A 20008-nucleotide genomic window follows, 5' to 3' on the forward strand; every position below is an offset into this window, starting at 1 on the left:
TTTAATTAAAAAGGCATGAATTGCCTTTAAAACATCTTTTGATTTTCTTTTATTTTTATACGTATGAGTATTTGGTCTACATAAGTGCACCCACACATGCAAGGCCTCTGGAGGCCAGAAAAGGGTGTCAGATCCCTTGGAACTAGAGTTATGGATGGTTGTTAGCCACCATGTGGGTGCTGGGAACTGAACCTGGGTCCTCTGCCAGAGTGGCCAGCTCTCTTAACCACTGAGCCATCTCTTTAGCCCTGCTTTTATATTAGAAAAATAAAACAAAAATAAAATAAAGCCTTACAAGGAAAAGGCTAGGCATTCTGGTAAGATTTTTAGCCCAATGAGCTAATTAGTGTAAAACATGCACTGACTAATCATTTGTAGTTTCTGATATATAAGAGACTAATTTTCCCTTGAGAGAAATGCCTCCATGGGAACTATGAATCAAAGTGAGCAGGCCTGGAAAGGTCTGCTTCCTTCCTATCTTGGTTTTTCCACTCTTACTGAGGCTCGATCCATTCCTGAGATCCACTGAAATAGCTCAGGAAGTCCACTCCATCCCTACCCTGGACAATTCATACACCCCATCTCAGAACAGAACTCATCCTCAGCTGCCAAGCCCTGGCTTACCCTCCCTAGCAGATACCTACAGATCACAGACATATTATTTTATGATCATGGTGTCATCAGTAACAGGGAGACCTTGGTGGTCATTACCACAGGCCTCTAGATATGCTTCATATTTTCTCTTTTTTGGGGAGGGGGGCTCATGTTTTGAGACAGGATCTCATGTAGCCCAGGCTGGCCTATGTAACTGAAGATAACCTTGAACATCTGATCCTCCTATCTTTACCTTCTGATTACTGGGATTATAGGTGTGCATCACCACACCTGATTTATGTGGTGTTCAGAATCAAATCCAGGGCTTTTTACATGCTAGGCAAGCACTCTACCACCTAAGCTACATCTCCAGCCTTGGTTAGCATTTTCTTAATTTTCACAAACACTCAAAATGCTACTTTATGACTGTCTACTTATTGGAGCTGGAGAGATGGCTCAGTGGTTAAGAGCACTTGCCACTCTAGCAGAGGACCTAAGTTCAGTTCCCAGCATGCACATGGCATCCCAAAATCACCTACAACCAAGGATTCTGATACTCTCTTCTGGCCTCCTTGGGCACCAGGCAGGCACGGACATACATGTGGGAAGTCAACCATACACATAAAATAAAACTATAAATCTTGAGAAAAAAGATTGTCTGTTTGCCAGTGACTTACTTCTGAATGACTACAGAAACCTTAACATGCTAGAGGGCTAACCCAAGGCCCATAGAAAAGCTACAGAGATGAACTGGGCAAAAATAAAATCATCCTCTGCCTCTACTCCACTAACAGGATACAAAGATACAGTTTAGGTTATGTCACTCAAAAGGCTTGCACTTTGAGAGTTATAATTCAAAGTTTGAAATATGCTTTATACTTTACAAGAGCCTGAGTTTACCCAATTTCCTGTTCTCAGTACGGAACTAAAATTTTTATCCATATTGTAGTGTTCCATGGCTAGGAAGACAGTGTTGATTATGATGCAGATGGTGATGGCCAGTTCAGTAAAAGGGTCAGTCATTATAATCCTCAGAACCTTCTTTATGCACAGCCACTGGGGGCTACAGTCCCACACCAGATACTTGGATGCTAGGTTTTCCCCACATGGGAGACAAGGCTCCTGAGATTTTTCTTGTTCTGGAAGAAAATGGAAAAGTGGTTGAGGTGTTGACTTGGAAACAGCCTGGCTGTTCTTTGCCTGTGTGTGTCCCCTTCTCCCTCATCCCTCTTCCTTCCTCCCCAGGGTCATTTGTTATAAGCAGACAGTCAAACAGGGCACTGACTGTGTAGCCAGAGAGGTTTTCCTGCCAAGTCTGGTGCAGAAGAAACCATTTCTACAACTAGCATGTAGCGCATGTAGTACATCAAGTTCTTTGTACTTTTCTTGAGCCTCTAGGAAGTAGACTGCACTGTTAAAGATAAAAAGGTCAACTTTGACTGGCTATGAACCCACAGGAAATACAGAGATAGACACAGGCTCTGCTCTCTTAAGAGAGTCCATGGTGATGGCTCTAACTGTGCTGGGGACTACCAGGGCCTAGAGGAAGAGAAGAAAGTCAAGTAAGAGTGCCTGTAGGTATATAAACAATCAGTGGTACTGGGAAGGTTAATGGTTTGTCAACTTGACAGGATCTAGAACTACCAAGGTGATAAGCCTCTAGGCATGTCTGTGAGGGAGTTTCTAGATTACATTAATTGAGGTGAGAGACCCACCTTAAATGTAAGAGGCACTATTCCATGGATTCTTAGGAATGAATAAAAAGAAAACCAGCTGAGCACCAGCATCAGCATCCATCTCTCTTCTTCCTGACTGCAGACACACTGTGACCAGCTGCCTCACACTCCTGCCACCATGCCTTTCCCATCATGATGGACTATGCCCTAAACCATGAGCCAAAAGAAATGCTTCCTTCCTTATGTTTCTTTTGTCATGTATTTTGTCATAGCAGCAGGTAATTAATACAAGTATTCTGTCATCTGCTTAACTTCAGGCCCTTAGCTGATGTACCCTGATTTGCTGGGTAACATTTTTGAGACTCATACAAGCCAAGTCAAAAGTGCTAAGGGATCTATTTGGCCCCAGCTCTGCAGGGACTTGAGCACCAAACCCTTAATTGGGGCACCATTACTGCTGTTAATCGGGGACAACTTTTGTCCACGTCATATTGTTGACTCTAACTTTGAGAACAACTGCCACTTCCTGTGGAAAGCCTAAAGTGTTCTCTTTTTGGCTATTATGCTCAAGCTTCCTGCTTGCAAGGCCCTATCTATATTCTGGGTCTGAACTCTCATTTTATACCTAGTCAGTTCCCCAACCCAGGGCACCACTCAAAGTGCCATTCAGCTCAGGAAAGCCCACTTCTTTTTAAAAACATTTTTATTGATTCTTTGAGAATTTCAGATCATGTATTTTGATCATATTCAGACCCCCTTCCCCATCTCTACTCCCACTTTACTCCCTGCCCCACTTCTCATCCTTTAGCTTTTCTCTTTTTTTAATGCCTGTCGAATTTAATTTGTGTTCCCCAAATGCTCTTGGGTGTGGTTCCATACCTTGAAGTCGGGTCAACCTACCAGGCATCACACCCTTAAAGAAAACTGACTCTCCCTCTCCTAGTAGCTATTATATTCCAACAGAGCCTCAGCTAATGTTGGGGCTTCTTGCCCACCACCTCCATGCTAGGTTTTTGTCTGGCTTGGACTTACACAAGGCCCACTTCTGAAAAGCTACTCTGCTCACATGTTCCAGAGACACAGAAGTCTCTCTTTGCAGGGTGCTATAGTGGGTTGGTTCCCAAGAAGGCTTCACGGAGGGCTTCTGGAGGACTGGGAAGCAGGAAGTAGAAGGACATCGGTGAAGCCAGGCTTTCCCTCGGATGGGGCAGAAACTTACCCTGCATGGTGATGGTCAGGATGCTGACAGCACTCAGTGCCCTCTGCCTGTGGAAAGAGTCTACGTGATCATCAAAGAGGTCCACTGGAAGGTTCTGGGACAATCTTTTGGTTTGTTCGAGGAGTTGTGGCTGTAAGAGAAAAGGCATGGTGAACTTTTTTAAAGGCAAGTTGCCGCTCAGAAATTTCACCAAGATGCTATATAAGGATGCTGAACATTTTATACAGATCCATTCACCTTATCTTCACAGCATGCTAAATGCTCAGTTTTCCTACCCCATCTTTAATAAACGAGAGACATAGGACTTGACAATTCAGAGTCCTTACACATACACATTTTTGGAGTCTGAACAACCGAAATTTTACTTTACTTTTATATTTCCTTGCTTTTCAACAAAGGGCAAACAAAACTTCCTTCACCTTAATGATAATAACCTTTACGACTGAATATCATCCACACCTCATTTTTGTGTCCCCACACTCCACTCAATATCTCTGCTAGAATGTCCCACAGGCACCTCAATATTGATACATTCAAACTGAACTGACCATCTTTTCTACCCCTGAAACACGCCCCTTTCTTATCTCAGTAAATCACCCTCTAACCAGTCTTCTACTCAAGTCACAAGTCAGGGATCACATTCATCCTCATTCAGCTCAGCTGTCAAATGCTATCTTCTGTAGATCATGGAATCTGTTCATCTCTCTTCATCTTCGTTCCTGGTCTGCAGCTATTTTCTATGAATGCAAGCACTCCCTCCTGGAAGGAGGAGGGATGCTCCTAAGAATCGGGACATTAAGGAAACATTCAAGGCTTAGGAAGCTCGGAAAATAAAACTCAGAAGGTCCCGACACAAAGTTCTTAAAAAATATTTTATTTATTATTATTTTTTAACAGAGCATAGGGTAGGGGTTTATTTACAGAAGAGTGGGTGCCCCACATTTATAGCTGTGCCATAAAAGTCCACACTCAAATACAGAGCCTGTGACCTCGCGACAGCCCTATATATATATATATATATATATCCTTTGCCCCACCCCTACATGCAGCTAAGGTTGACTAATTGGATGGGAGGGGTAACAGATTCCTTTGACTCCCTGATGTGCTCTGACACAAAGTTTTTAAAAACATTTTATTTATTTATTTATTTATCTTTTCTGTATATGTGCACAGGCACACAAGAATGTGAAACAAGAATGAGGGTCAGAAAGCAGCTTGGCAACAGGTGTCCTCAACTGCTGAGCCATCTCACCAACTCCCCTCCATAAGTGTGCTGGTTAGTCTTTGTTGACTTGATACAAACTAGTCACCTGAGAAGAGGGAATCTCAACTGAGGCATTTCCTCCATCTGATTGGTCTGTGGCCTTGTCTGTGGGGCATTTTCTTGATTACTGATTAATGTAAAAGGACCCAGTCCACCGTGAGCAATGTCATCCCTGGGCAGGTGGGCCTGGACTGCATAAAAAAGATACATGAGCAAGCCTTGAGGAGCAAGTCAGTAAACAGCACTCCTCTATCATCTCTACCTCCAGATTCCTGCCTTGAGCTCCTGCCCTGGTGTCCCTCAATGACAGGCTATAACCTGTAAAAGGAAATAAATCTTTTCCTCCCCCAGGTTGGTTTTGGTCAGCATTTTATTACAGCAACAGAGAAGTGAATTTGGACATCAAAGTTATAAAAGGAGTAAACAATTTCTAGAGAAAGAAGACTCTTTGGTTGAGCTGAAAAGGTATGCGTGGGGCCTCCAGATGTACACTTTTGTGAGTGTCACTCAGGCTAGGGTGGGATTTTTGGTGATGCAGCTACCTTTGAGCGACTCATCTTTCTATAATTAACCCCTCACCCATGTTCCTAGAAACCCCAACAAATTCTTTGGTTCACCAAGCTGGACTTGGGTGGAGTTGTTTCTTTGGTCTGTCGTTGGTGCTCTGTCTGGGCAAACAGACATTTCATATCTCCCCAGAAAAGGTTACACATTGTCTTAGCCATCCTGTAAGCCACTGCTGCCTCTTACATGGGTTACTGTGGCAACGTCTTAATTGGTCTCCTCTAGTATCCTCAGTCTCCTCTCTTCAATGTATTTAGGCTGATGCAAAAGAAATTGCTGTTTCAGACAGTGCATTTTAATTCATTATAACTAGGCTCAAGCATATCTTTATTAATCAAAATAGGAACCATCACATTCAATACATTTTTGCTAACAAGAAATGTTTGTTTAGGGCTGGAGGGATGGCTCAGCAGTTAAGAGTGTTTACTGCTCTTGCAGAGGACCTGGGTTCAGTTCCCAACACCCACTTGGCAGATCACAACCATCTGTAATGCTAGCTCCAGGATATCCAGTGCCTTCTTCTGGCCTCCACAATTGCTGCACACATATGGTGCACATACAGACATGCTCATACACATAAAAATAATATAAAACCCATGCTTCAGGGTTTGACAAATTCTTATATTTTCTTCACCCTGATGGTTGTAGAAGTATTTCTCCATAAAAAGTTGTTGCGGTGCTTGAAGAAGTGATGATCAGCTGGTGCAAGGTCAGGTGAATGTGGTAGATGTGGCAAAACTTTGTAACCTAATTTATTCACATTTTGAAGTGTTGGTTGATTACGGTTGTGGAGAAGAACTGGGCCCTTTCTGTTGACTGACGACAGTTGCCACTCTTTTAGAAGGTTATGAACACTTTGGAATATGGTGTCTCATTGGCTGACATAGGCCATTATGGGCAGGGCTTTGATTTCAGTCTGGCTCTCTACTACCTAGTAGGCTGCCATGACATGACCAGCCACCATGCCACCTCACACATCTACCAAGCTGCTCTTGATGTCATATCTTCCCTGTTATGATAGACCGAAATCTCATGAAACTGTGAGCTGAAATCCTTCCTTCCCTAAGTTACACTGTCAGGAATGTTGTCAATGACAAAAACCATAACTAATACACCTGTAACTGTTCACATAGGCATTTCTTGCTGGGCGTGGTGGCACACGCCTTTAATCCCAGCACTTGGGAGGCAGAGGCAGGTGGATCTCTGTGAGTTCAAGGCCAGCCTGGTCTACACAGTGAGTTCCCGGAGTTCCAGGATAGCTGGGGCTACAGGGAGACCCTGTGTCAAAAAGACAAAAAAAAAGAAGTTGAATGACTACATGAATGTATGAGTTTGTTTGCAAATACATGAGGAGATAAGTGACAGATGAAGGAAGGAACCCTTTTGATTGGATTGTCAGTGGATCCACCCCGACCTTCGATAGCATAATGGCACCATTAATCCTGGGGACAAGACTTACATTTTTAGAGGACTCTTCATCTGTATCGGATCCTGAAGTTTGGTCTTTCTTAGATCCTCTCATAAAGAAGGACTTTCTTGTCTTATTACCAAAAAACTTTCTTTTCTTTGGGGAAAAGGATGATGCTTGAAGGGAATTAAGTGAACTTCTGTCAATTCCCATGGCAACCAGAGCCTTTGAAAGTGAACAAAAGCAATCAATGAACAGATTATACCTCCCCATGAACACTGCAGATGACCTCAACCTTAATGAGACACTCTCCTCTCTCTTGGTGATGCTGAGCCACTTAGACCGCTCTTCACGTCGTTTAAATATTTTAGCTCTGCCATCATTTATCTAGAGAATGTCCTATTTTTGCACAGACACAGCAGTTGTCAATGCAGAGTTGACTGTTACACCTGTCTGTATTACTAACCCTTAGCACAGTGCCTAGTATGTGCCAGGAACTCAATAAATGCTTATACCTGGTAATGGGCTTCCATCTGAAAAATCTCTGTAGTGGACAACACATTGTATGATATACAATCCCTACCCTAAAAATCTTAAAATTGAACCAGAGAATGTGAAGATACCATCTGAATCAAAGAGAAAGCCTGTAAGGATGCCAGGGATGCCAGGAAGGGAGCCATAAGTTTTCCTATTGTTCAGGAGCCCCAGCTCTCCTACCAGCAAATGTACCAAGAAAAGCTCTTTGAATTTCCAGAAGTAAGCCTGCAGCAGAGCCTGGATTTGCACATTCATATGTTATATTCTGTAGCCAGTAGTTTGGTGCCTGTTCCAGAAAACACAGGCTTCCAAAATCTAAAAGGTATCCAAACCACGCCCTTCCCCGTCTCAAGAATCTTGTGTCCAGACCACTTTGAGAGGAACAGCAGCACAGCCAGATTGCAAGGGGCTCAGATTCTCAGTAAAACACAAGGAGCGAAAGGGCTGAGGCTAGACCCCAAGGTGGCCTTCAGCCTCAGGTCACGCTATCTCTAGGATTCCTCTGACCCCCTTGAAGCAAACCCCATTGTCTAACTCCATGTGTCCCTACCTCTTTCTCCTCCTTTAATAGCTGTTGGGCTTCCTGAAACATCCTCTCCTTGGCCTCTGTCTCCGCAGCTACATTCCTGTTTTGCTCTTCATAGGCCATGGTGACGACAGCCAGAGTTAAGTTAATCAAGTAGAAAGAGCCCAGGAAGATGACTATCACAAAAAAGAAGACTGAGTAGGGCCCAGATGTCCGCAGAGTCTGTGAGGGACAGAGCACACACTTGCATCTGATGCATCTTCCACAGTCATGACTGTAACCTCCAGTGAGGTTTTCCTGGAGCCAGCTGGCTCAGCTTCCTATAGCATCCTCTAGTAAATATGTTCAATCTGTGGCCATGAGCTGCATGTGGCCCAGGATAGCTTTAAGTGTGGACCAACATGAGATCGTAAAATCACTTAAAATATGGTGCGATAGTTTTGCAATTTTTTTGGTAACTCAATTGCATGGATTTTTTTTTTCTTTTGGACAGGGTCTCCCTGTCACCCAGTGACCTAGATCTCACTATATAGACAAGGCTGACCTCAGTCTCACAGAGCTCCACCTACCTCTGCCTCCAGAATGCTAGAATTAATGGCACCCTGGCCACCATGCCCAGCTGCATGGTTTTTGGTGGTTTTTTTTTAAGATTTGTTTTTAGTTATATGAATGGGGGAGGGGTGCCCTTGGAGGCCAGAAGAGGGCCTCAGATCCCCTAGAGCTAGAGTTACAGGTGGTTGTGAACTTCCTGACTTGGGTGCTGGGAACTAAATTTGGGTCTTTTGGAAAAGCAAGATATACTCCTAACCACTGAACTCTTTCTCCAGCACCAATTGCATGGCTCTTAAGAGAAGCTTTGTAGGTTAACCACATCATGTTGCAATACCATGCAAAAGACAAATGTATGCTCTCACAACCTATAAGCATGGGTTGTACAACCTCATGTGGCCCAAGACAATACTTCTTGGTCCATGTGGGTCAGAGAAGCCAAAAAGATTAGACACCTCTTCCAAACTCCTCAATCACCCAAGGATTCCTAATTTTCTCCCTTGTAGTAAGACTGCCATACACTCATGGGAGGGCAAGCTCCCTGACTTTACATCGATGATGTTCTCAATGATATTTGCATTTTTAATAGAAAAGAGTAAGAGGTGAAACTATAGGCAGAGGGTAGTGTGATACGTGTAGAAAGAGAAGGGGTTTACACTCTTTCAAACACCACATTTAATTTTCTTGGAGTTTTTAACACAGTTTCTGAAACAGAATTCAATTGTACAGCCATTATAGATAAGGAAAAGATGACCAAGTAGGAGCTGGAGGGTAGGTTTTAAATGAATGATAAATAGGTTAACAATAGAGGGGAAGATCAGAACGGAGGGTGGGAGGAAAGGAACATATCAATAGATACCTGTTGGTACAGTTTCTCCCAGGAATCTTGAGTCATAAGCCGGAACATGGCAAGAAAAGACCAGCCAAAGTTGTCAAAACTTGTGTAATTATAGTCTGGATTAAAACTGGTGTTCCTGCACTCAGAATTATAAGGACAGGGTCTAGATGTTGGAAACAAAGGATAGACAAACAGTTATATTTTCCCCCAGTCCAATTCTCCTGCCATGATACTGTGCTGCAGAGGGTCTTGGACTCTGCAAAGAAAGCTCTGAAGGAAAAGTAGCTACCTCCTCCTTCCCTCGGCCTGCTTAGCCACTAAATATGGCCTATTTTGACTATCTGATGAAGAAATTCATATTAGTAAGGTTTTCCTTTTTTATGTTTATAAGTGTTTTCTCTGAATGTATATAAGTGCACTATGTGTGTACAATGCCCACAGAGGCCAGAAGAGGGCGTCAGATGCCCTGGAACTGGAGTTATATCCACTTGTGAACCTTCATGTGGGCACTAGGAACTAAACTTGGGTCCTCTGCAAGAGCAGCCAGTGCTCTTAACTGCTGAGCCATCTCTCCAGCCCCATTAGCAAGGTTTTCATTGAAGAATTAAGTGCAATGACACAATAAACAGTAGCAAAAAAAAAGTGCATGTCTTTGCAGCTGTGGGTACCACACAAGACTGCACAGGATGGTGCCCTTCAACATTCCATCACGGAAGGGGAAAGAGCTCAAGAGGCTGTACCCATTCCTGAGGGACTGACAGTTAATGGTGACTGGGGGAAGGGGTGTCACTTGTCATTTTCTTCTGTGGTATAGCCACAGATAAGTTTCCCTTGTCACAGTAACCTCCCATCCATGCTCATGCAAACAATCCCAATTAAACCCAGGGACACACACACACACGCACGCACACACACACACACACACACACACACACACACTGGGGGTGGGAGAGAAATAGGAGGGGGGCTTGTCAGGAAGAAGAAAAGTTTCATCAAGTAAAGGAGTGGCGATGAGGAGGGCAATGTGTGGGAAACGAAAATTCTTTATATATATGCGTAAAACTGTCAAGGAATAAACAATAAATTGAAAAACAAAAGTAAAATAAAATTAGAGAGAAGAGCACAAAAGATTGAGCTACAATAGTGATTTGCATAATTAAAAAATAAAATATTTTGTAGCTTATACAAAAAAGCACACATAATGGATATTAAGTCTCTCCTTCCCACCCCTGTCCCTCAGTCCTACTTCCAACAGGAGCCAGTTAGACATTACCTTTGTTAGGTTCCAGTTTTCTATACAGAAGTGTGTATATTTATTTATGCATATCTTTTATAATATAACAAAGTAAACATGCTTTAAACACTCTCATTTAACTTTTCGTAGAATAATATAGCTTATTTTCTTATGAATAAATATAGCATATCCTATCAGCAAACAGGCAGACTTTCCATTCTTACAGTCCTATTATTTCTTTAGCTGCTCACTTACTGATAAATACATAGGTTTCAAAGATGAACAGTCTTGTCTGGGGATGTAGCTCTGTTGATGGAGTGCTTGCCTAGCATACAGGAAGTCCTGGGTTTGATACCCAACACCAAATATGTCAGGTGTGGTGGCACACCCCTGTAATCCCAGCACTTGAATAGAGGCAGGAGGATCACAAGTTCAAGGTCATCCTAGGCCACTACATAGTGAATTTGGGGCTGGCCTGGGCAACATGAAACCCTGTCTCAAGGGGCTGGAGACATGGCTCAAAGGTTAAGAGTACTGGGTATTCTTGCAGAGGACCCAGATTTAGTTCCCAGCACCTACACTGGGGACCATCAATTGTCCATAACTCCAGTTCCAGAGGATCTGATGCCCTCTTCTGGCTTCCAGGCATTGCACACACATGGTGCACTTACATATATGCAGGAAAAACACATATACAAACACATAACATGAATAAATAAAAAACTTTTTTTTAAGTTTTACCTATCTCAAAAGAAGAATTAGTAATATTTGTCCTTAACAAACATTTGGGCAAGGGATATCTTGAACTTGAGTCTTTGCCCACAATGCCAAAACCTACATCACTGAGTATATCAACAAAATATACTACTTTCTTGATTTTCAGTAAGCAGTAGAATTTTTAGTATTTTGAAAAATATTTTTATTTTATGTATATGTTGTATACATTTGTGCAGTGCCCACAGAGACGAGAAATGGGTGTCAGAGTCCCTGGAACTAGAGTTATAAGTAGTAGTGAGCCACTTGATGTGGGTGCTAGGAACCAATCTTAGGTCTTCTATAAGAGCAGTCCATGGTCTTAACCACTGAGTCATCTTTCCAGCCCCTTATCATATGTTTTTTAAAACTACATGTACCAAAAACCTTGTAATGAAATCATTTGCACCTTTTTTTTATTTACATACCCTCAACTGGAGAACTGGTAACTTTTTTTGTGTGTGTCTTTTTCAGACAGGTTGGACTCGAACTCACATTCTTTACCTGCCTTGGCCTCCAGAATGCTGGGATCAAAGGTGTGTGCCACCACACCTGGCACAATTGGTAACTTTTATGTTCTGTCTCTAAGTATATTGCTTACCGACGTTTGTCAAGAGTCCACTATGGGGGCTAGAGAGACAGTTCAACAGTTAGAGCACTGACTGCTCTTGCAGAGAATCTGGGTTCAGTTCCCAGCACCCATGTGGCAGCTCATAGAGTCTGTAACTCCAGTTTCAGGGGATCCAATACCCTCCTGTAGCCTCTGCAGGCATTGCAGGACATTAGTGCAATATCATACATATGCAGGAAAAACACACATACACATTGATTAAAAAAAAAAAAACAAAAAACAAAAGCAAAACAAAGCAAAACAAAAAAAACACAAGAGCCCACTTTGTGCAGTCTCCTCCAGCCACTGGCTTCTACAGGTGATGAAGCCTCTCCCCACCTCTCCATGTCCGCAAATGGCATTGAGCCTCCCTGGATCCAGAAACGAGAGCCATCTAGAGTCTTCTTTCATTTGCACTTTCCCTTACCCTCACGCACATATACATATGCATTAGGACACATGTGTCCACACCACTACCCCTCTTCAACTGTAAGACCCGTCCTTCCTGTGTTTCAAATGTCTTTCAAACTAAGCTGTTTTTTCCTCTCTCTCTCTTTTTTTTGGGGGCGGGGGGCTTGAGACAGGGTCTGTCTGTAGTCCCAGCCGACCTGGAACTTGCTACAAAGACCAGGCTGGCCTCGATCTTACAGAGATTGCCTCTGCCTCTGCCTCTGCCTCTGCCCCTGCCCCTGCCCCTGCCCCTGCCCCTGCCTCTGCCTCTGCCTCCCTAGTGCTTGGACTAAAGGTGCATGCCATCGTGCCTGGCAGTTTCTCTTTTTAAAATGTTTGCTATTAGTGCTCTTTGTCTGGTTTTTTTGTAGTGCTGTGAATGGAACTGGGGACTCACACATGCCATGCCGGCGCTCTACCATTAAGCCATACCCCAACCTGCTTCCATCCTGTCTCTCCATTTCAACCATGCTGCTCCATGACCCACCTTTACTAACACAAGTGACTTCTCTGTCTACTCTAGATATCCATTCCCTTCACAGAAACTAGAGCTGTGTTTTAAAAATCTGAGCCTCGGCCTGTGAGATGACTCAGCAGGTAAAGACACTGCCAAGCCTAATGACCTAAGTTCGATCCCTGGAACCCACATGGAGGAAGGAGAGAACTGACTCTGGCAATTGGTCCTCTGATCTCTACCTGTGTACCCTCTTCCCACACATAATTAATTAATTAAAATGTAATTTAATTTAAAAAAAAAATAAAAAGCTGATCTGTCCAGGCCTGGTGGTACAGATCTATCATCTAAGCTACTTGGGAGGCTGAGACTGGAGGACTATAAATTCAAGGCCTGGCTGGGATACTGAGTTAGTTCAAGGCCAGCTTGAGTAATTTAGTGAGACCCCTGTTTCAAATTTTAAAGATTAAAAAAAACTGAGAATATAACTCCATGGAAGAGTGCTTGGCTAACATGTGTAAGGCTTTGCTTTGTAGACTCTAGCCCAGACTAGTCTGGAACTTACTATGTAGCCCAGGCTGACCTTAAACATGCAGTGATCCTCCTGGTTCTGTCTCCCAAATTCTGGGATTACAGGCATGAGCTACAACACCTAGCACTTCCCTGTATCAAAACCTTTCGTGTCCTATTTCCTTTATGACCAAGACCCAAACACAACATGACTAGCTTGCTTCCCTTCCTGGCTCCTCTCCTGCTCCTCTGTCCAGGGAGCCATGGGCTTCTGGCCATCCACACATGTTTTGTGCTCTGATGCCCCTCTACCTTACTTTCCTACCATCTAGAGCTGTGTGTTCTACTTCCTCGCCTATACTTTGCATTTGAGTAATAGCCATCAGTCAGTTCATCCTCTGAAAGGAAGCAGAGAGCAAAGGTGGAAACTGGATTGGGGCCCTGAGGAGTTGAGGCTGCCTGGAAAAATATCCTTCACCTGCCATCTCAGAGAACCATGTTCTAAAGTCAAGTTAGGATGGCATGGAAGTTCATGTCTCAGGAGATGGTTACTACAAAAATCCCGGAGCTTTCACACTGTATGGCTCATCCTAGAGAGACAAGAACACTGTAAAGACCAGCTGCAAACCAAGGCTGGAGCACCATGATGATGGGGCTGCATGCCTATGTGACATAGCCCACCCGGTCACATGTCCTGTGCAATAAGAGATCATGGTGAGTGACAGTCCTGGGGTTTGTGTTAAGATAAATGCACTGTGGGTTCAGTGTGGTTCGTCAAAGATCATTCTAAAGAGCTTGGTAAACCTCATTCTGATTAGATTGCAGTCTAATACATCTTGCAAGTTATGTGAGAGAAGCCTTCCTAATTCTCAAGACAGGGCTCTGTCTCCATCCCATCTCTCAACATTTGCAACACCCCTTAGAACGCCCACCACACTTGCAGTATTTACTGTCTTCCATGGAAGGAATTCCTTCCCTCATTCTCCAGAGAAGACCACATCTCCATCACATCTCTCAGCATTTGCAAGTCACCCTTAAAAATATCCATCATCTGGGGCTGGAGAGATGGCACAGTGGTTAACAGCCCTGACTGCTCTTGCAGAGGACCCGGGTTCAATTCCCAGCACCCACATGGCAGCTAACAACCATCCATAACTCCAGTTCCAGGGGAATCCAACACTCTCTCCTGAACCCCAAGGGCATTGCACGACACAGGTGAACTTACATACATGCAGGCAATACACTAATACACATAAAATAAAAATAAATAAAATATTCTTTAAATACCCATTTGTTTATCTTCCCTTCAAGAAGGCAGAGAGACTTTCTTCTTAATTGCACTCTTTGAGTCCTAACCTAAAGCCAGGCACAATATTAAAATTCTACTTATTATAGGGAATAAGTAATGTCTATTTCATCAGAGTGCACTACGCATCATCTTGGTTTAGAATATGCTCAGTAAATTCTCATTCTCACCACAGAGAGCACTGGTGTCTTAAGGGGAAAAGGTTAGGCTATTCTTCTGCTCTCTACTCTCTCTAGGAATCCACACACAGAACCATATTTACAGTTAGAAGCTGTGGTGGCTAACGTGTCAGCAAAGAGATGCTTCTCTGTCAGTCTTGCAGCTAGGGGATGCATGGAACAGAACAAATATCTGTGTGGGGCTCTTGGTCATAACATCCTTTACCACCTTGAAAAGTCTTGAAGTTCCATTCCATAGAGTTGAACTATTACTGAATTAGCAATACATTTCTTAGGAGCTACCAATTCAACATACCTGGAGGGAAATCCTGCTATAACCACTTGGAAACAATATTTAATTGAATAATGCAAGTCTAAGCTTGCATAAGTCAGGCATAGTAGCATATCAATAAGTCCCACCTACTTCAGAGGCTAAAGCAGGAGGAAGATGAGTTTGAGGGATATGGAATAAGGCCTTGTCTTTAAAAATAAAAGTAAGAGTCTGGAGAGATGACTTAGCAGTTAAGAGCAGTGGTTGCTCTTGCAGAAGACCCAGGTTCAGCTCCCAGCACGCACATGGCAGCTATTTACCTTCCTCATAACTCTAGTTCCAGGATATCTGATGCCTTCTTCTGGCTTCCACGGGAGCCAGGTATAAGTACACTAACATGTATCCAAGCAAAACACTCATACATATAAAAATTTTTAAATTTTAAAAAAGTATTTTTTAAAGTAAGTAAATAAACCTGCTTAGACACAGGGAACTGTCATTACTGAGAACGCCCATCACGCCTCCACTAGTTATTACATGAAGACTGTTCGCCAATTATTCTAAAAGGTCTAGAGGTACTTGGCTTGGGAGAAAAATAGACTGCATAAACCTCTTACCTGCTGCCAAACCAGTTGCCACACATTATGAACTCTTTGGAATTGTTTTCCCTTTCAAAGCAATACTCTGAGAGAAGAAAAAGTCATAAATTCAGATTTAAAATATTAACACTGTAGTAAAAAATAATAGCAAACAGGTTAGACTACATTTGAAAGCAGGTAGCTTTTAATCCCCTAAAATGATCAATGTGGTCAGCCAGAGGGGAACAGAGTCCTGAGTTCTCAGGAAGAAGCAAGAGAGAGAAGAAAGAAGAAATGGGAGGCAGGAGCAATGGCATCTCCCAAAACCCCTTCGTGGATCAGCATGTAATACAGGAAACACTGAGTAGACCAGAAACCAGGCCCAGGGAGAAATTGAACTGGACTCAGCCATGACATGCACGGAGAGAATGTAACTACATGGGGTTCAGGACATGTGAAAGGGACTAGGGTTGACCTTAGCACAGGGAACATAGGTCCAAAAAGAAGTGTTGGTATTGCAGAAAATACTTTAGAGGGTAGAAATCTTGGCAGTTTCTGGTTGCCTTTGGCCAAATCTAGGCATTCGGAACACATTCTGCAAAGCATGGCAAATGGCAGAGATGGGACCAGATACTGATTTTGTGGACATGGCTTTGGGTGTTTCCTTCTCCAGAGAAACCCCAAGAATGGAGTGATTCTCTACAAAATATATGTTTGCATAAAGTCTCAGGTTGGACAGTATAGTCTTGATCCTAAGAGCAAGTGATAACAGTGATGTGAGTGGGGGATAAATAAAAGCGAATCATGCACAAGACAAAGAGTAAAAGGTGGGGAACTTACCGTTAGATAAAGGGTTAGGACCACAATTTTTCTTGACACATTTCTGGTTCAGGGTTCCCATGAAGAGCTGCTGACCTACCAGGGCAAAAATGCTGAGGCAAAAGAGGGTAAGGACCATCACATCCACTAGCTTCTTCACAGAGCGCAGCAAGGCCCCCACAATAACTTTCAGACCTGAGGAGGAGGAGAGGTGTTGGGAGAAGCATCCCTCAACTCCTGACCAGACATGAGCAAGGGACAAGGAAGGAATAACCAAGGTCTTGAAGACTGTTCATTGCAGGCTAGAAATTGAGAATCAACCTGCCTAAGACTCTGATGTTTGCATTCTTACTCAGATTCTGGGCCTCACACACTGTCATCAAAGCAGTCAGCTGCTCTGCCCTATGTCTTCTACTCCTGCCCTATGCCTGCCACAGGGCTGCTCTGAGGAGCAAATTAGGAAACTTTGAGCACAGTCATGTCACATGAACACAGGAGTAGCTTGAAGGTAGCAGTGAAGGCACCTCTTCAGTGGTGGTCACACAGCATTGAGACCAAAGGAAGACCAAGTCAGAGAATGAGATAGACCTGTGCCAAGCATGAGGGGCTATGGGACACAGATATGCTGGGGGAGCTGGGGCCGGGGAGGAGATTTGTTTAGACTCAAATAATGAGAATATCTCAGAGGAAAAGCTTAGATTGCCAGTTATGATAGGGTATTTTGCTTTTCATTCATTAATTTACTCAAGAAATATTCACTAAGAACATACTATGTCCATGGTGAAGATACCAAAGATGAAACCCTAATGTTTAAAGCAGATTCTTTAAGTGAAGCATAAAGAAAGCCCTGATTTGTACCATTTACTGGAACTGTGTGGTGCAGATCTTAAATCCTCCTTATCCCCACAAATTTCAAGCTATAAACATGATGCCACTAGACAATCCTAAAAATTCATATGGAAGCACAAAAGACCTTGAATAGTCAAAACAATCCTGTGTAGAGACCAACGCTGGAGGTATCACAATACTTGATCTCAAATTACGTTACAGAGCTGTAGTGACAAACACAGCATGGCACCAACACAAAAAGAGGCAAATAAACCCTTGAAACAGAATACAGGGCCCAGAAATAAAGTCATTCAAGGTTGGTCACCTTGTTTTTGACAAAGATGTCAAAAATATACACTAGAAAAATAACATATCTTTGACAAATGGATGTTGGGAAAATTGGATGGCCATATGTAGAATATTGAAAACTGATTTGTACTTCTGCATAAAAATCTATTGAAAATGGATTACAGACTTTACTGTAAGACCTGAATCTCTGAAAATGTAAAGGAAAACATAGGGGAAACAATTTAAAATATAGGCAATGACATTCTGAAAAGGATGCCAACAACTCAGATAAGAATTCCAAGAACTGACAGCAAAGGCAGAGGCAGCCTGCACGATGGGAGCAGACTGCTGGCAACTCTACATCTGATAGAGGAATAATACTGAGGAGCTTTAAAGAACTTAAGAAAATTAAAGACTAAAAAAGAAGAGAAGGAGAAAGAGGAGGAGGGGGAAGAGGAGGAAGAGGAGGTGGAGGCTAAGAAGCTGGTGAGTGGGGCCATTGCAGTTGGCGTCTTCAGTGACTTGGGGTATGGAAGCAACATTAATCTGTGTCAACAGTAAGGGCAGGCTGGACTTTGGCCATACTCGGTGCCCAGTAGGAAGAGGACTGGCCAGGTTTGGCTGGTACAGGTTGGGAAAGGGATCAAGAGGTCCTCGTTGAAAAAGTCAACAGCAGCCTGGAGACTAAGGTGCTAGAGAGGAATTCTAGACAATGGTCACTTCCTGAACACTGCCGTGGATGGCTAGCTGTTGTTCTGAAAGACTGGGCACTGGAGGACATCATAAGATACACATTTGGCTGCTGTTTGCTGAGTGAAGCTCAATTTGAAAAGAAGGAGGAAGGCTGGGGAGATGGCTCAGTGGTAAAGTGCTTGCTGCACAAGCATGAGGACCTGAGTTCAGATCTCCAGTACCCACATAAAAAGCCAGGTAGGGCAGTGCAAGCCTGTACCCCAGCACTGGGTGGGGAGCAAACACGGGTGGATCCCAAGGGCTTGCTGGCCAAGAAATTTAGCTAAAATGGCAATCTCCAGGCTCAGTGAGAGACTCTGTCTCAAAAATTAAAGACTGATGGAGGAGAACACATGATATCAACCTCAGGCTTCCACATGTACAAACATGGGCAAGTGTACTTGAACAAACAAACATACACACCACACACACACACACACACACACACACACACAAATAAAAGAGGGAGAGATGGATGGGGGAGGAGAGAGAAGAAAAAGAAGAGAAAGAGAAATAAAAAGTACATGGAGATTCTCTCTCCACAGTAAGAAGGATTATCACCAAGAAAAAAAGACAACAAATGTTGGCAAGGGTGCAGGGAAAGAGGAATTGTCAAAGCAATTCTGAACAAAAAGCACAGTGATGGAGATATTTAAACACCCAGTTTCAAACTTACTACAGACCCATAGTAACTAAAACTGCATGGTATTGACACAATAACAAAGATGATGGACAGGACAGGACAGGAAAGGACAGGACAGAATAGAATGAGGACCCAGAAGTAAACTCATGTGGCTACAGGCATCTGATCCTCAATAAAGGTACTAAAAACATACTTTGAAGAAAAGACAGACTTTTTAACAAATGCTGCTGGGAAAAGCTGGGTATCCACAAGTGTAAGACTGAAACTTGATCCTGGTCTCATACTGTACAAGAATTGATTCAAAATGCATCAAATACCTTTATGTATGACCTGAAATCTTTGAAACTATTAGAGAAAAAACATAGGGGCTATGTAAGTATGAGTGATGAATTTAATATGACTCTAAACAGCTCAGGAAATACTAGCAAGAATTGATAATGGATTGCACTGAATTAAAGAGCTACACAGCAAAGAAAGCCATCAGAGTCTGCAGAATGGGAGAAAAGCTCTGCAAGCTATTCATCTAATGAGGAGTTAAGACATAGAATATAGAGAGAGCTCAAAAACCTAAATATTCCCAGCACTCAGGAGGCAGGGGCAGGCAGATCTCCTAAGTTCAAGGCCAGCCTGGTCTACATAGCAAGGTCCAGGCAGCCAGGGCTACATGCGGAGACCCTGTCACAAAAAAAATGTTTTAATTAAAAAAAAGAAAAAAAAAAGAAACCTTAAACACTGAAAGAACAGCTAATTCAATTAATAAAGGGGCAAATGAATTGAATAGACATGTCTCAAGAGAAGTACAAATATCAAAATAAAGAAAACAATGTTCAACATTTTAGCCATCAGGGAAATGTAAATCAAAACTATATTGAGATTATGGAGGCTGGAGAGATGGCTCAGCGGTTAAGAACACTGGTTGTTCTTGCAAAAGACCCAGGTTCGAATTCTAGCACCCACATGGCAGCTAACAAATGTCCGTAACTCCAGTTCCAGGGGATCCAACAGCCTCTTCTGTCCTCCATGGGCATTCATTGCACAACACGGGTGCACTTACCTACATGCAGGCAATACATGCATACAAATAAAATAAAAATAACAAATAAAATATTTTAAAAATCTATATTGAGAGTCCATCTTACCCTAGTTGGAATGACTATCATCGAGAAAATTTTAGAAAAAAACAGAAAGGAAGGAAGGAA

The 20008-nt window shown here is 42.9% G+C and overlaps 1 protein-coding gene across 1 annotated transcript in view; it reads right to left on the minus strand.

Moving 5' to 3' along the window:
* The window catches only part of Scn11a (sodium voltage-gated channel alpha subunit 11), a 103761-nt gene that overhangs the window by 69468 nt on the left and 14285 nt on the right, over window positions 1–20008 (minus strand). The window contains exons 6-12 of the mRNA XM_008836336.1: window positions 16340–16513; window positions 15539–15605; window positions 9197–9338; window positions 7813–8010; window positions 6777–6950; window positions 3490–3619; window positions 1495–1733 (exon numbers count right to left, since the gene is read on the minus strand). Of these exons, the coding sequence (XP_008834558.1) occupies window positions 1495–1733; window positions 3490–3619; window positions 6777–6950; window positions 7813–8010; window positions 9197–9338; window positions 15539–15605; window positions 16340–16513 (1124 nt within the window). The remainder of the gene's footprint in view (window positions 1–1494; window positions 1734–3489; window positions 3620–6776; window positions 6951–7812; window positions 8011–9196; window positions 9339–15538; window positions 15606–16339; window positions 16514–20008) is intronic.

The sequence above is a fragment of the Nannospalax galili genome, unplaced genomic scaffold, assembly GCF_000622305.1.
Source record: "Nannospalax galili isolate Female #2095 unplaced genomic scaffold, S.galili_v1.0 scaffold951, whole genome shotgun sequence".
In the NCBI taxonomy this organism is placed as follows: domain Eukaryota; kingdom Metazoa; phylum Chordata; class Mammalia; order Rodentia; family Spalacidae; genus Nannospalax; species Nannospalax galili.